This window comes from Corapipo altera, unplaced genomic scaffold (genome assembly GCF_003945725.1).
Source record: "Corapipo altera isolate COAL_440 unplaced genomic scaffold, ASM394572v1 53, whole genome shotgun sequence".
In the NCBI taxonomy this organism is placed as follows: domain Eukaryota; kingdom Metazoa; phylum Chordata; class Aves; order Passeriformes; family Pipridae; genus Corapipo; species Corapipo altera.
The window spans coordinates 9,425,622-9,442,579 of NW_020884900.1; the positions used below are offsets into that span (position 1 = coordinate 9,425,622).

At 41.8% G+C, this 16,958-nt stretch overlaps 1 protein-coding gene across 3 annotated transcripts in view; it reads right to left on the reverse strand.

Annotated features, from left to right (window-relative positions):
- VCL (vinculin) overlaps positions 1–15,769 on the reverse strand; it is a 60,177-nt gene extending 44,408 nt beyond the window's left edge. Inside the window, exon 1 of one of the 3 annotated variants that reach the window (XM_027649406.1) lies at positions 15,284–15,769. In XM_027649406.1, the coding sequence (XP_027505207.1) occupies positions 15,284–15,451 (168 nt within the window). In that variant the 5' untranslated portion in view covers positions 15,452–15,769. The remainder of the gene's footprint in view (positions 1–15,283) is intronic. The other 2 variants (XM_027649403.1, XM_027649404.1) reach the window with 2 other exon arrangements.
- Between the last annotated feature and the right edge of the window lie 1,189 nt (positions 15,770–16,958).

Sequence of the window (16,958 nt, forward strand, 5' to 3'; positions counted from 1 at the left end):
TCATATGTAAACAGCTTCCAGTAAAGATGGAATTTCTGCAAACTGTGAACAGAAAAAAAAAAAGGTAATTTTATACGTTACTAGAAAAATCAAAGAGAACCAGTTTACAGGTCACTCCTTACAATTTAATCCTTCTCATTCAATAAGACTGAAAAAAGTGAGTCTTAACAAGCTATAACTTATTGTTTTAACACAAACTTTTGTTGTTCATTCAAAGGCTCTCAGAAGCATTTAAAACAAATTTCCAATTTCTCCATAATTCTACTCATCTTGCTTTGAATGATAAGTGTGATTGATATATCGCTTGCAATTAGCGAGTTCAACACTGGTTTAAGAAGCTTTAGGGTTTTCTGCTTCTCAGTAGGGGAATAGGCCAATGCAATTAGAGACTGAAAAATATGCCCAAGGAAATGTGCAGCTAAGTTCAATTCCTGCTTTTAGTTTACACCAAATGAACAATGCACATATACCACCAGAGACTGATGAATCTGAGCCTCTCCACTCGGCCTTTCAGTCAGCACAGAAGCCACATACAGACTCCTGCTTTTCTCATGATTGCCCTGGAGACTGCATTCCAGGCATAGCAAGGTACAATTTCAAAGTCATCTGGCAAGTAAATCAGAACACTCCAGCCATCTGGTCCCCAATAGCAGCAAACTGACCTATCTGTTTACATTGGTGATTAAGAAAAATTTAATTGGCTTGAGGCTAAGAAAATCCTGCTGTCCAAGTAAAATACAGAACTATGAAACAAGAACCATATGGAAAACAAAAAGTGACATCATTTGGGTACCAAAAGACTTATTCATGCTGCTATTATCTACTAACTCTGTTACCAGTACAGAGCTGAGGTCTGGATGGTTTGGCTAATTACAGGATTAGCTTAACAGGAGGGAAACAAATACATACTGATTATGTGAGACTTTTACAGAATTATTATAATTTGGAAATTAGTTCTTTTGTCAAGAGAAGAGTTTCTTCTTCCAAATCACCACTTAAATTAAAACTACTGTAGGATATTATCATTCTAATTCAGTCAAATAACTTAAGTCATCTCTGACCTTTGGGCATATACAAAACTCATCAGAAAAAACAAGATGCAGCAACTGTAGTCTACAGCTGAGACTGACAGCTGCAACTAGCTACCTTTACCTTACAAGAAAGTCAAAAGAAAAACAGCACACACCAAACAGCACACACCAAACAGCATGCAGATTCTCAAAGCTCTTACAGTTCATTTCCATACACCCAGATCTGTGAATCACTATTTTCAGAGCACCTCTTAATATGCATACATACACAGTAAGATTTAGATTTAGTACTGTACTGAAAAATAACACATTTCAGAGCTAAATTTTCTCATTATTCAGATGCCTGTCTGAAAAATAAGAAACCAAACACCACGACTCTGCTGGTAGATTTAGACCATCTTTGATAATCTGCTGATATCTGCATGTTGGAGAGGATTTGGGTTTTAAGGATCTCCCTCCTGCCCCAGTAATTGAGATGCATCCTGTCCTCCCAGCCTTCCAAGTGTTAAGTCAAGTAGAAGCATTTAGAAAGTTTACTTAATCTTATGGCTTTTTAGTATTACTCTGTTACCAACATAGCCAAAAAGTCTCACCATAGGAAGTGCACAGATCATATCAAGCGGAAGAAAGACTTAGTTCCAGATAGAGCAGAGCTGCCTGTGAGAATCTGTGTTTCTAATATAGATAAATATTGCACTGGAGAGTCTTTCAATCAATCCAAGCTATAGGTACACATAGGTACTAACTGACTCTCTCTCTCCAGGATGTTTTTCCCATCATCAGAATGACAATCTAAGTTCTGTTGTGGTCTCTGTAACAATAAGATTACATTAGTATTCCACTTAAACATGTTGGCACAGAAAATATTCAAGAAGCTGAAAAAAGCAAAGACAAAACAATATGTGTTCTCTGTTACTTCTTGAATAACTCTCAAATGCAGAACAGTAGAGCAATTTCTTTCTCTACTGTTCTGCATCTGAAAGTTACTCAAGAAATAACTGACTAAATCAGGTAGAAGGCAGATGTCCAAAATAAATATCTTAATTTTCTTTTGCTATTTCATTAACTACAAAATCTGTTGCTACCTTTTATAACCCATTTTAATCTTGGAAAACACTGCTGAATTGACAGGTATTGTTACCTAAATGAGGCATTTTAACATACCCCAACTGAAAACATAGGGGTACAGTTTTCATACCAGTGCTATACCAGGTACTGACTTTTAGTATCTTCTGTTTGCTATATGCAAACTTGTACTGACTTCTGAATACCAGACAGTTCAACACTGATTTTTCTCTCTTTTTGAGAAAGGGCAGCATCACTTCCCTTATCAGGTCTCTCCTAGAGCATCAGTGGTTCCAGAAAACAGATTGCTTTTCCTAAGCTCATGGCAGCAACAGTTTCCTGCAGGAAGACAAAATTTATAAGCATGAGAAAGAAAAAAAACATACTTACCTAAAATTTCTGTTTTATAAAGTAATATTTTTCACTGAGTTTTTAATATGGTAAAAATATCTTCATGTACTCACTAATAAATAGCTGAAGCAACAGAAACTCTCCACATTCATCTTTTGGCATAAACCCTGCCACAATAAATGTATTTTCACCAGCAAGATATGTACTACATGGTGTTTTATAGCAATTATCCACCTTCTGTAGCATACTGGACAATCTGTCTTTCATAAGAGTCTTACTTTACTTGACTAACAGTTAATTCTAGTGTACAGTAAGTTCATGGTGTAAATCACTGCTCACATGTTAAATGTGATCTTTTAATTAGATGAAACAATATCTAGTTACATTAAAGAGACTGTAACTAGAAATGGTAGGCTGTTTTCCAAGGGATAGTGCTCATTTACAGTGCCATTAAAAACATAAGTGTGTCAGAAATTTGATATCATGTGATTATTTTCCAGTTTGATTTTGCTTTCCATTCTCATGACCACTTATATCAGCTCTGCAAGAAACTCAGCATGTAGAAGTTGACCCATTTATGTGTAGAGTCACCACAATGAATTTGCAAACTATTAAAAAGCAACCACTCAGCAGAAATAACTGATGGAGGATGTTAAAAATCAAATGAAGTAGTGTCTGATCCAGCATTAATTCCAAGTTAGATGAAGATTTATTCAGCTATTAAAATTAGTTTTTAATAAATCTTAAGCTTACTATATGGTCACATAACAAATCACTATCACATCTAATAAAGCTTTAAAAACAACTACTTTCAATAGCATTTGCTACTGATTTCTTGACTCACACTGAAAAAAAAAATCTTTTGAAGACTTGTGGTTTTTTGTTGCAGTAAAAGCTAATAAACTATGGCATAACAGCAAGTGTTACCAGTGTAGTCAAAACCTCCTACTAAGGGATGACCATAAGAGTGATATAATCCAATTCCTAGTTGTCACTGATTCTTTTGAGGATTTTTATCATTTAATTCATTCAACTCCTTTAAAACAAGAGCCTTTTCTTTTCCCCACTACAATTTCTTAGCGTTTTAGAGTTCCATTGTGCCAGGCACTGTACAAACACATGATATTATCCAGTTCACATATAACAGTAAACCACTGCTGTGTCACATTACAGGAATGTTGACAAATCAACTCCACAGTTATCAAAGGACTACTCATTTCTAACAGTTAAAATCCTCTTACAAGTTTAATAGACATTAATGAAAAAGCCTTTAAATCTCTGTGAAATACAGATTAAGTTACAGTACAATGGCTGAGAAGAAAAACATCAGTATTGCTGCAAATCAAACTAAAAGCAACTCCTATAACAGGAAGCTACACTTGTTCCCAACAGTTTGTCCTATTTGAGGAAGTTGCTCCAAGTTTAATAGCAATGGAACAGAAGAGAACCACTCTTCTCAACAATCATTATTCTACCTTAAACAGAAATACAAGGTTTTGGGGCAGCTAACAAGCCAATAGTAAAACCTGCCTGAAGAAAGGAATTGTACTCAGTTGTGAGAGCAAATGCCAGATCCATCGAGTTTACAAATGCCTTACTACCTCCACTGCCACACAGCAACCAAGTTAGTTATAAATATTTTGGTGATTCTGACAACTAAGAAGCCAGGTGCACCAAAGTTTGCCCTTTGCAACAATAAAAGTGCAAGACAACTACTTAGAAATCTGCCACAACAACACTTCGTAGCAGTTCACAACCACCTCAGGGTCACAAGTATCTTTAGCGTTGAACCACTCCGAGTAATCAGAGAACTGAGCAGCTATTACAATTATAGCCCCCCAAATTGCCAGAGCAAAGCTGTTATGCAAGAAATTCACTTGCACTTGACAGATAAAACACTTCATGTTCCATGGCTTTGAACTACAATAATCACTGATGTCAAGCTGGGAAGGGGGGGGGGGGAAACCCAACAAAAATCAGATCGACTGAAAAAAAATACATTCCATTCTGCTGCATGGGGGGTGGGCTGGGCTCAGCTGGTCTGACAGCTCAAGTGCCAGTGGAATCGAGTCAGAGAGCTGAGGAACGTAGGTTTTTGTCCAGCATTAACTGAAGAGAAATCAAAGAAATGCCATGCTATTACATTTTTTGTCCTTGGAGAAAAACTGAAGTCAAACTGAAACCCCCCTAAAGCTCACTAAGGTTTCCACTTCCCACCCCCTGATTTTTTGAGAAAAAGGGAACATTTTACAGGTGTGGCAGAGACTCAAACAGCACTTCACTTGCTACAGTTAAGTCAGTGCTTGGGCAGTTACTAGCCCTTCACAGTCCATTTTTTGTCACTGTATCAGGGCAAGCTAAATAAAAGGTGACCTTTTCGCTACTTCTCTGTAGTTCGAGAGAAACCTCATTTGTTCATCTCTGTTATTCAGTACAACTATTGTGCTGCAAAAGCTGCAAAGACAGCTAGGCTCATGAAAGTGATTTTTAGGGTAGTTCAAACACTAGTCAGTTTAACATCTCACCTAGAAACTTCTAAGAGTTATGCAGTAATTTGAGAAAGTGTTTTTACACTTGATGATAAGTTTTATTTCAAGTATTGAGTGGGTTTGTGATCAAATTAGCTATTGAAGACTTAGGTGAAGGATATATAGACACCTGCATCCACATTCAGAGGTTCAAATGTGAAATGGCTTTTGTGATCAATCTTGAACAAAATTACAAAAAACCCCTGTGATTTTAATAGCAGAGACACAAAAACAAGTGACCTTCCAGTAGCTTCCAGCTATATGCTTGACACAGCAATTTTTTTTACAGTGATAACTCTTTAGATAAATATTCAGTGCATCACACACTTCAGTATTCAAAACCTCTCCTAAGTGAGATGATTACATGCATGTATGTCAGCAATGGACAAGGTTTCCAGAGTTTAAATTGGAAGGCTGAACATAGCAGCCTGCATACAACTAACACTCAGCATTAATTGTTTCCCTCAGTGATGTACTAGTATATCCCACTTTGAGCTGAACAGTTTAACCATTCATTGCCTGTGCACACACAGATATTATATTCATTTATATTAAGTCCATTTGTTCTAACTGTAACTGAGTTTGTGGTCACCAGGAACCAAATCCACCCAAAAATTCTTGCAATCTACAAGTTATCTGTCTCTCACATGCACTGACTATCAGTCTCCTTGAAGTCTGTTCCTGCAGGCGAACAAAACAAAGCCTGTGTAAGAAAAGAAAGTTTTATTAATACTTCCCTCAAACAGTTGCAATATGCAGCCTCTTCCAAATTCAGGAAAACGTTTGAAGATAGCAGAGGAAGCTGGAATAACTGAAGTTCCAGATGACAGATTGTAACATCTTCCCTGCTTGACAGGAAGAGTCAGACTCTTCTGAAACTGGAGAGCTGATACCCAGAAAATGGCTGAAGGACTAGAACAGGCAAAGAAGTTCAGATGGACTTTCCTGGCTCAGCCTTTAACAAGCACCTTTTGATGCACCTGTTCAAAAAGAAAGGCTGAGAACAGTCATTACTGTTTGCCACCATACAGTGACTTAGCTAAGGTGACCACAGTGCCTCTCATCAGTTCAGGGGTTGCAGAAACAACCACTGTTTCTCATACTGCTACTTTGGCACTTCTGTGACTGTACCTGTTTATGAAATTAATTACCACAGCTATTTTCTCTTGCACTTTTCAGCATTTAAGGAGGGACATGCTTGTCTCTAGTTCATGCTAATACTCAGCTATGAAATGCAGTTCCAATTGAATACCACTGTATTTTACTATTCTCACAAACAGAAGTTAAACATTGAGCAATGAGACCAGAACAGCTGCAACATACCCAAACATTTTAACACAGATACCTGAGCATAAAGCTTGTAAAACTAACCAAAGTAGTACTTTTTCAGTCCTCTTATTTTTCACTTATGCATTATATATACCTGAGAACAAAGATTAAGGATGATATTTGCTTGAGTCAAACCTTTTTAGGCCACCACAAAACTCAACAGTTTAATAAGAAAACTACTTGCCTGTATTTTTTCATTTCACACTCTAAGGCTCTAATTACCATCTTTCATTAGTAGATACAGATTGAGGAGCCAAAGGTAGGAGGCACTCTGCTGTCAGAAACAGGGAACAAAATCAGTTGGGAATGCAAATGCCAGATGCAGTGACCATTAGATGGCAGAATTAAGCATCCTAAAAGGAAGGAACTCAACAAATCAGACTCTGAGCTTCAGAACAGTATTTAGTCTCTTCAGGGACCTAACTGGTGAAATCACATGGGATACAGTCTGAGAATAAAGAGGGGTTCTGAAGAGCTGGTTAATTTTCAAGGATTACCTACTCCAAGCTCAAGGATAGGTCACTCTGATGTGCAGGAAGACAAGCAAAGGTGGCAGGAGGCCTGCATGGATGAACAGAACATTCCTGCCAGGAAGAGCAAAGACACAGTAGCTGAGCATGCAGAGATGGGGTCCATCACAAAGTCTACCTAGAGTTGAACCTAGGGAGGGGTATGAAAGACAACAAACAAAAATGCTTGTGTAAATACAGCAGCAAGACAAAGACTAGGTAAAATGTGGGCCCCCTGTGGAATTGGGGGGTGGGGGTGTGCTGACCACAACACAGAAAAAGATGAGGTACTCAAAGCCTTATTTACCTCAATCTTTTCTGAGAATATCTGCCTTTGGCAATTCCAGGTCCCCAAGATGCACTTAGAGTGTGAATCTAGAGTTTGGCACAAGGAAAATTTATATTTGGTGAAAGAAGACCAAGTTACACTCGTTATTCTGTGGGTGTAACCACCGATGGAAAATGCAACGCAGCATTATTACAATAGGTCTCTTCATAAGTATCCTAGGCCAACACCAAGATAAACAGCTTGTTTCTTTTCTCCACTCCTCAATAGAGAAACCTGCCATGAATCATCAGTTTCCTACCCTACCCATGAAGTCAGGATACTGGAAAACTGTTCCAACACATGTTTTCTCAGTGAGAGAAGAAGTTAGAAATCATTATCAACTAAGAGTCAATGAGCTGAGAGTTACAGTCACTATGGAAAGGCTTTGATAATGAAGAGGGTATGGTTTTTTTATTTCTTTCTCCTTTCATTAGCTGGTATCATTATCCATTGTTCATTATTCATGCTGTTAATAGTTATTCTGACAATATTTACTTCTGAATAAGAGATTTGTTTCAAAGTGAGTTCAGTATATTTGGACACAAAACTTTGGTGCTAGTCTCAGGACAGAGGCAAGTCATACTTCAGTACACTTTAACTATTGGGCAACATAAGCAAAGGAAAGGTTTGCTCTCTCTACTGTTTCTCCAGCTAGTTTTTCATATTTTCATAGATTCACTAGGACTTGAAATTACTACAGGGACAAACCAGACCTGCTACCAAATATCATGCCCTTAGGGTCATGCCCCCCATTCCCAACCCAATCAGTTTTGACAGGCTAGGATGCTAGGCTTGTGTTTTGAAGAGATACTTATTGGGGAAGTATTTGTAACTGAGAAGATCCAACCTTTATTTCATCATTTCATCTTCCCATGTAGCAAGTCATCTTATATCCACAAAGTATGTTCTGAAATCCAAGTAGCTGCATTATCCACTGTGGTCTATTTCCATGCATCAACATAAGTTGATTAAAGATGATGATTAATTTAGTGGATAAGCCTTTAACAGTTATATAGTCAGAAAAAGCACTTTACTGTCAAATTCAGTATCACCACTCCTATTGTTGTGTTTAAAGATAATGTCAGGAAAGTTATCACTTTGCAGAAATTAAGAACCATGGCTGTAGAGGCAAGTTCTGTATCAAGAACTGCTTCTGATATCATTTGACTGAACAAGTGATAGAACATAAACTGTGTCACCAAAGAAAAAAAAAATTACATTGCAATGTTTCTTAAAGTCTAGTTTGCCAGGCTGACTTGTTTTTCAGTGTGAGTAATATCAATTTTCTGCTGTCATTGCTAACAGTAGATATTTTGTCTTCATATTGGAGGTGAAAAAATACAAAGACAGTAAAACTTAGTAAGACAATGCAGTCAGAAACAAGAGCTTAGGAGCAACACACACAAGCTGTACAACAGAGAGGTTGGGATAAAAAGCCAATCTTTGCTATATGTGAAGAAGCCACTACCAAAATTAAGGAGTACTCAAAGCAAGAACTGACTAGGACTGATCTATCCTCTCCTTTGGAAAACTGGCATCATTTCCAGTAACTAGCATTAAGAACACACTTGCTAATGCATCTTTAAAACCACTGCTTGGATACACCCCCACCCAAATCCTCTCTCTAAGGTTTGTTTCATCAATCCAATCTTCAACTATATCAAGAAGGGGAAAACACCTGCACATTACTCCACTAATTTTCTGAAGCTACACATTCCTGAACCGTGTTTTGTTTGGTTCATTATTTTTATTAACGTCTAAAAGAAATTCCATGTTTACAGTCTTGTTTCAAAGCACAGCTACATTACACTCTAAAGTTACAAGACATCCGGAAGAATAAATAGCTAAAAACACTGGCACTTAACATGGGGTTTAACAACTCCTCCTACACTGGTATAATTCACTTATGCAGCAGAAAGCATATATTAAGTTTTCCAGTGCAGGAGTGGCATCCTCCAGATTCTTGGCATATGGAACTTTTTAGTCCAACTACCACTTTAAGGTTATCCATTCCACAATAATATTCTGGTTTTATACTCAAAAAGCAAGCTGCATGTAATTACTAATGAAGGCATTCACCATCTCTATGCACATTTAAAGGAAGAGAGAACAAAAGATCCCTTTTAAAGCTAATGGAGGAGACTGGTATAAATTAAGTATCCAAACACAATAACAGAACAAAGATGATTCCATTCAAATCAGAATCTAATTTATCACTTACATAAAGATAATTCCCAACAGATAAAAGCAAGAAAGAAGTTTATGATGTGCTTTTGTTATTACAAAGTTGCTTTCTGTCTGATTAATCACTCTTCTCCCAGCCTCTCCCATACACACACCCTAATGGGGTTTATCCACTTTCTCAGAGCATATGGCCACAGTTCCCACAATATGGCAAACGATCCCTGTTGAAATTGCTGGTACACTGAAGTAGGATGTTCTATTTCAAAAAAAAGAAGGAAATTTTTATTATTTGTAAAACACTAATCACAGTTTTCTACTACACATAGATAAGACCTAGAAACCTGTAATGAAAATAGTTACTCTCTCATGAGCTCATCAGGCCTATTCTGGTACTCTCATTCACTTGTCACTAAGTTTGAGCTGTGTAGAGTTCAGATGAGCTGCTCTAGTGACCGTTCCCTTGAGCTTCAAAACGTAACAATATAATAAACTGGAGATGGGAAGGCACAGATCTGTACATATCCCATGGCAAGTTACAAACATCAGTTAAAAAAATGCAGAAACTACAACCCCCTTGAGAGCCATCTTTTGCACTGTGTGGAAAATTCTGCCAGAAAAAAAAAAAGCTTATCTTTTTCCTTTCTCCATCCTTTTCCAAGATATATAAATATGTAAACATAAATATTGCAAGCTAACTTTTCTCTCAAAAGAGAGAAACATTAAGCTGCTCACAAAAGCTCACTCCTGCCTTGTGTACCCTGGGTTACAGGCAAGTCAGATATGGCAGGAGAAAACTTAGGAATGATAAAGCTGTTTTACCATCCACTGTCCACAACAGTGAGACCATCTCTCCTCATTCTAGGTGTTTAGTCATGTATTTGAATTCTGCTGCAATCATGACGATGATTTCAAGGCAGGCTGCATTTTTCACAAATTCATTTAAATAGGTGACTTCCAACCTGGTGATTTACAGGCATTAGTAGACAATTTAGAGCTTGTCCAGGGAAAATGATCAGCACTTTCCACCTGGCCCTACAACCCCAGCCAGCTTCTCACTTGAAAGAGCCCCATGGTTATGCAGTCAGAATATGCCAATGGCTTCAGGTGATTATTACTTCATCTGCTAGGATGAGATAAGACAGCTGCTACAGCTACACTTTTAAATGCAACTCTCCCACAGTTAAACTTTTCTGTTTATTTTACACTTTATGTCACTATCTAAGTACTGGTATCAAGTTTCACCTGTTTCAAGAGTTATCTGGGTGGTTTTAATTGTGCTTAGATGGGGTGGGCTTCAGCTGGTGGTAGTTTAAAGACACTGACCTCACAACTTTAGGAAGTGAAAAAAACCTCTGACACAAGTGACTGACTGATCCAGTGCTACAGGGTCTTGTTCTCATCGAGTACAGTCTCCAATTAAGCTTAATTTTACTCTAGACTACATTTATTTACATTTTAAAATAGTGCTTGGCCCAGCTCTACTGAAAGGAAACATCTGATAAATCATGACTATGAGACAGGATATTTATAATCTAAGAGACCCTTCCTGATGATTAGTCTGAGCTGCTAGTTAGAGTTAGTAACTGAGATGCAGAAATATGTCAGTACTGTTCCATCAGCCTCCAAATATCAGGAGGTAAATAAAGGCATATCCCAGCATCCAACAAGAACACATTCTTGAGAAACATGATTGTTAACAATTCAATAGAGAGCAAAGCAACTTTTCTCCATTAAAAAAATAACGTAATAGAAACTGGATGCATGTAGACACTTGTAAAACATAGTTTCACATACAGAAATACAGCCCCTATAGCACAGAGGATGGAAAGGCAGAAGGTGCACTATCAACTAAACAAGTGCTGTTTTTTCAGAGCAGATCTCTGTTCTGAAAGACCTCAGCCACTTCATTGGTTACTGTGCCTTAAATTTTTCATTACGAGCATTCCACAGCAGTATCCCTTTGCTCAGATGCCTCAAACTCTGTCAACATGAAGGACATGAAAACAGGGTCGGGCAATTGGTCTAAGGTAAAGCAGGTCAGATCTTTTAGCCCATTGACCTGGTTGAACAACCCAGCCTCTGAAAAAGAGACACCTCTTTGAGCTGCTGAGCCTGCTCCGATATTCAAATTACGTACTTCCCAAGTCCCTTCTATTACCTTAATTTCCATGCAGAGAATTGCTTCCCATTCTGTCAAACTCAGCAGCATCACCTATGGTATTGTCAGTATTTGGCAGAGCAACAGCAGCACTGCTCTGAAGCAATTCTGCCCAAAACAGCAGAGAAGGGACCAGAGTGGGCTATGCCTGTACTGACAGAACACCACAACCCATACAAGGCAGTAAATGAATGGAGTTTAAAACAGAGTACAATTTGCTTTCTCTGTTTGGCTATAAAATAACATTAGTCTGAACATAAATGCTTGTAAATTCACTATTGGAAAGTAGGGTTTTTTTCTCCTCCATGAAATGAAGCTATTTATATAATGTGTGCAATTGGTTTAAGATTTCTGCATCATCATTAGTCATCTCTGATAGAAATCCCTCTTTTCAAAAGTAGGCTAAAAGTCTGATGAGTGTTAAAAAAAAGAAAAAAGGCAAGAAAAACCAAAGAAAAAGGAAACAAAAAAAACCACACAAACAACTAGAAAACCACCACATGGTTCATTTCTTCCCTAGGATGTTTGACCAGTTAGAATTCAGAATTTCATTTCACTCTCCATTGAACTAATACCATATTTAGCAAGCTCAAAATTATTCCCTACCCATGGAGTGGTCTTGACTATTACCACCACCAGCATCACTTCTGTTGACTTACAGCATCACATCTTCAGCTAATACCAAGCATCAATCTTCCCATAAGAGGCACACATCCACTACAAATATCAGCCAATAAAAACAAAGATTTTTCTGCTGAAAAAGAACAGATTTAGTACATTAATAATCTTGTGGAATCTGAAGCCTCTCCCTCAAATACTTGGCTTCAGTCAAAGCTTATTTCCGTGCAAAAAAGCTTCTGGTGCTTACCACCCCCCACATGTTGAATTTTTGCATGGGCCACAAGTACTTTATCTCACAGTTAAGAAACTTCAAAACAATCTGAGAATTGTTCTGCAAAAGTTATGATGCAGTAGAATCAAACCCACATATTGGAAACAGAACACCAAGTCTTTCTTCAGTGTTTACTATGGGAAAGACTAACTCGTAAAGATTCAATTATTTCATTAACTTCAACAATGGCTTGTATTATCTCTTACCCAGGATTACAGCTAGGTTCTGACAAGGAAGCATCTCTACAGGTCTTCCTGGGTGTGCAAATTTTGCATTAAAATACCCATGTAATTTAAGATGGCTTCAGGCAAACCTTAAAATACAAACATTTCTGACAGAAAATACAGAAGTGCATGTTAAATGCAAACTGAAGGAAGAGTTCTCATATAGACATCTCAAATCAAGGTGTTTAGGAGAAGGACTCCCTTTTAATTTATCTAATAGTCTTAAATTAAGACTTCTGTTCCATCTTGAGTATAGTGTATTGTGCTAACTCCATCTCAGGAATACCAACAAAATAAGTTATTGCACATGGGTCCTTCCTCACAGCCATACAGTCATTTCCTAACCCATTTCCCCACTCAGCACAACTCCCGGCCCTTGCACAAGAATGGGTGTCAGGACTTCAAACACTGCCACCAGCAGTTACTTACAGATGCAATAGTCAAATCAACCAAATGTTGCACTTTCCAAGCTGTGGAGTCCTTACTCTAGGCTGGGGAGCTGGAGGACAGTGCTGCTGTGTGTGACAATTTATCGCTAAAGAATTCTCTGCTCATCAGTACTTGCCCTTACTTTGTGACAGTTGCACTACACAACGAACCCAGAGCAGGCAGCAAGCAACACACCGAGCTGGCAGCTCGTTGGCATTGCTCTCTTGCTTCCACTGACAACTCCATCTTTGCTGTCACCTGTGAGGACACCAGAAGGCTCATAATTTGATAACCTGTCTGCGTAAATACTCCTGCTCCAGTGAAATTGCTGTTTCACAAATCCCATTTACACTTTGGAATGATGCACTGAAAAACACAGCTCCAGATAGGAAACAGAACTTTAATTCTGTATTTTATCTAATGTAGTCAAAGCTGTATTCTACCAGATCAGGGCATCTTCCTGGTAAGTACTACCTCAGATTACATCACTTCTATTTGCCCTTTGTGAATTAACACACAAAAAAATAATTCAACAGTCTTTTCTTTTATCTAACTAGCAGGCAAGAAAAGAAAACCAGAGGCTTCCAAAACAGTCCAAAACGAAAAGAAGAGCAGGCATTAGCAAGCTGCAGAATGAAACTAGTTCTGTTTCTGCATTTCTCCAATAAATGAGACTTTATCAGATCAAGTTTCTTTTGAGAGGAAGGTGGGGTGGGGAAAAATAGTCACACAACCCAATGATACAGGCTAAGCTCAGAGAAGCAAAGAGTTATTACAAAGTCTTCCTTTCAAGGAAAAGTATTTCATACACTCATGCTTCACACCCTCACAGCCAATACACCTATTACATCACTTTGTTGCTGCAGACCAACTGTTCTCCATAAGAAGAGTTTCTGCTAAAGTCAGCAGGAAGCACAAGTATTCCACACAGCACAACCTGTGAAATTCACAGTCGTGGGGACGAAGAGATGTAGTTACACTGTAGTAAACTGCAGAATATCAAAGTGGCAAGTTATTCTAGCAGTAGCAAGTACTACAGGCCAAAAGATGACAAACATATCACCTACATTTGTCATCTTGACAGTTTCTTATACCCACAAGCCTCACAATTTCAGTGCATTAATACATGAAGTTAATAGTGACACAGTATTTTAACTGTACATAGTTAGTCATTTTAAGGTAAGCTTTACTGGCAAAGGGTATTGCTTGCCATGAATTACTTCAGAATTTTACAGGATTCAAAATGAGCAAGCAACATCTGATGTTCAAAAATTAATTCCCTATCTGTAAATGAACTTAACAGAAGTGTAAGTTAAGTATTACCAAGTAATTCTTAATGCGATAAAACAGTATGCAACATCACAGTGTCTTCTATATCAAAATATTTTTTGATGGTTATAAAAGTACTTATAGAAGTAAAACACTTCAATCGTAGTAATCACTTGCACTTCTCAAACTGAAATGTCCACACTGTAGATGCTCAGGTCTTAAAGAGACATGCTATGATAGCTGCTCTCAAGAAATCGAGAGATTCAAGCACAATTTCAGCTCCCCACCAGCGATCAGTAACTCACACTGGAGGCTACGTAACAAGACCAATTCACAACTCCAGACTCTGCCTGGAAACCACAGGTCTGTCCCGCCTCGACTCCTGCGCTGATAACGAACGGCCAGCCTTCACCAAATTAACAATCAAAACCAAATGCCTGGGAAGTCTGGGGTTTAATTGTTGGGATTTTTTTTTTTTTTAAGGATGGGCTCACGCCAAGTAAGTATTTTGCCTTTTATAGTGCACACACTTAAAATAGGAGTTTCCAAGGCAGCGAGGAACCCCACAGCGTATCAGAGCCATCTGTGAGGCGTTTCGGGGCGGGTGCGAACAGCAGCAACCACCGCGCTTTGCTGCGCTTCAACGCGATGCCGCTCCTCAGGTGGGCAAAGGCTTCTTCGCTCGGACACGGCGAACAACTCTCTGCCGGGAGAACTCACTGCTCCGCTGCACTGCTCGCCCGGCTCCTTCGCCGGCCGGGGCGGGAACAGCCCGAGGCGGCTTCCAGGCGGGAGCCGTAGAGGTCCAGGCAGCCTCCCAACTTAACCCCTTCCCGGCCGCCGCCGCCGGGCAGCCGGTCCCTTACGGGGCGGGGGCCGGCTCACCTGCCCGCGACAGCCCGGGGCGGGCTCCCAAGTTGGCCGCGGCGGCCGAAGTGGCTCCGTGAGGAGGAGGCGCGGAGCAGGCGCCGGCCGCCGCTACTCACCCGCACCAGGTTGCTGACAGCGGCCTGCACGGCCGACACGGGGGCGGTGAGGTCCGGGATGGCCTTGCCGTCCACCTCCCCCTCCTCGTGCATGATGACCAGGTGGGAGATCTGCTGGGCCACCGGCTCCAGGATGCTCTCGATGGTGCGCGTGTGGAAGACGGGCATGGCGGCGGCGGGGCGGGGGGCCGGGGCCCGAAGTCCGCACAAACTCCTGGCAAACTCTGTCCCTGCGAGCTGGCGCCCCACAGCGAGAGCCGCGGCCTCCGCGCCAAGAGGGAAACGAGGAAGGAGAGGAGACCAAACGACTACTCCGACCTCCCCTCGCCCCGGAGCGGAGTGCGGCAGCCCAGAGAAGCAGCTCCCGGCTCAGGCTCGCAGAGGCGGGACTCGAACTCGCTACCCTCCTGCCTCCCCCCGGCAGCGCCCACCCCGCACTGGCGCCGCTCCCCAGCCAGGCGGCGGCTTTTCAACAGCCACAACCGGCCCCTCCCGCCGCTCCCGCCCCCGCCCTCCTCGCCCAATGGCCGACCCGGCTCCGCCGCTCCCAGTGGCGCAAGGCCACGTCCATCAACATTCCAGAGCCTCCTTCCCCCTCCGCCCCCCACCTTTCCCGCACCACCCGCCTTCCCAACCGAGCTTGGCTGCGCGGGCGCTGGTTTCCCAGCGTCGGGATGACGTCAGACATTCTGGTGTCCATATAAGGAGACGATTAAAGCCGGGGTGCCGGGATAGCGGGGGCCGAGGGGGGCGGTGGGGTGGCGGGATTCCGGGATTCCTGCGCCACGCCCGCCGGCGCGAGTTCGCTCTGTCGGGCTGAGGCGGAGCGAGGCCTCCCGGCTGGATGTGTGACGCTGGGCATCAGCGGGACGGGGGGAGGTGACGGCCCTGGCCGGACCGGACCCAACCCCTGTCCCCAGGCGCTGCTTGGGGCGCGTCTCTCCTTACAGGGCTGCGCTCTCCCCTCAGCGCCCGCAGCCGGCCCGGGGCGGAACGCCCGGGGCGCGGTCCCGACCGCTTCCGCCCCACAGAGGGAAAGTGGGGAGAGGTGGCGGGTGCCCCTCCCCGCCTGAGGTACGGAGGGGTGTTCCCTCTATACCGCTGCCCTCCCGCCTGAAGTGGGGAACGGTGTCCTCTCTGTCCCGCTGCCCTCCCGCCTGAGGTGGGGAGTGGTGTCCCCTCTGAGTCTGAGGGGACGCGGCGGGACAGCGCTGAGGCGGCGGCGGCCCTGCGGTGCGAGCCGGGGCGTCATGTAGTGGGAGAGCGAACCTCGCCTTAGCTTTTCCCCCTGTGACTGGTGGCAGCAGCGGCACGGGCGCGGGAGCTCGTTTAAATACACTTAGGTGAGCGGCGTGGTGTCGGAGGAAGGAGTACAAGCCGTAGCCAGAAGGGAACATAAATTCCCGCTTTCCCGTGTGGGAGCTCGGCCGCCAGTCCCGGCGCAGCTCCGGGTGAGCCCTCAGGGAGCGTTGCGCTGCCCGCCCTCCGGCGGGTCTCTTATGACACGGGCAGCGCTCGTGGTAATAGAATAAAGCGTGTGAGTGAGGAGTTACAGGGTTGCAGTCTGCACTTGTTCCTTTCCTTGGTAATCCGAGCACAGAATTAGGTTTCAAAAGTTACTGCTGACTTTTAGGTGTTTTCGTCCTTGTTCTGCTATTTTAAGCTATAAATCGAT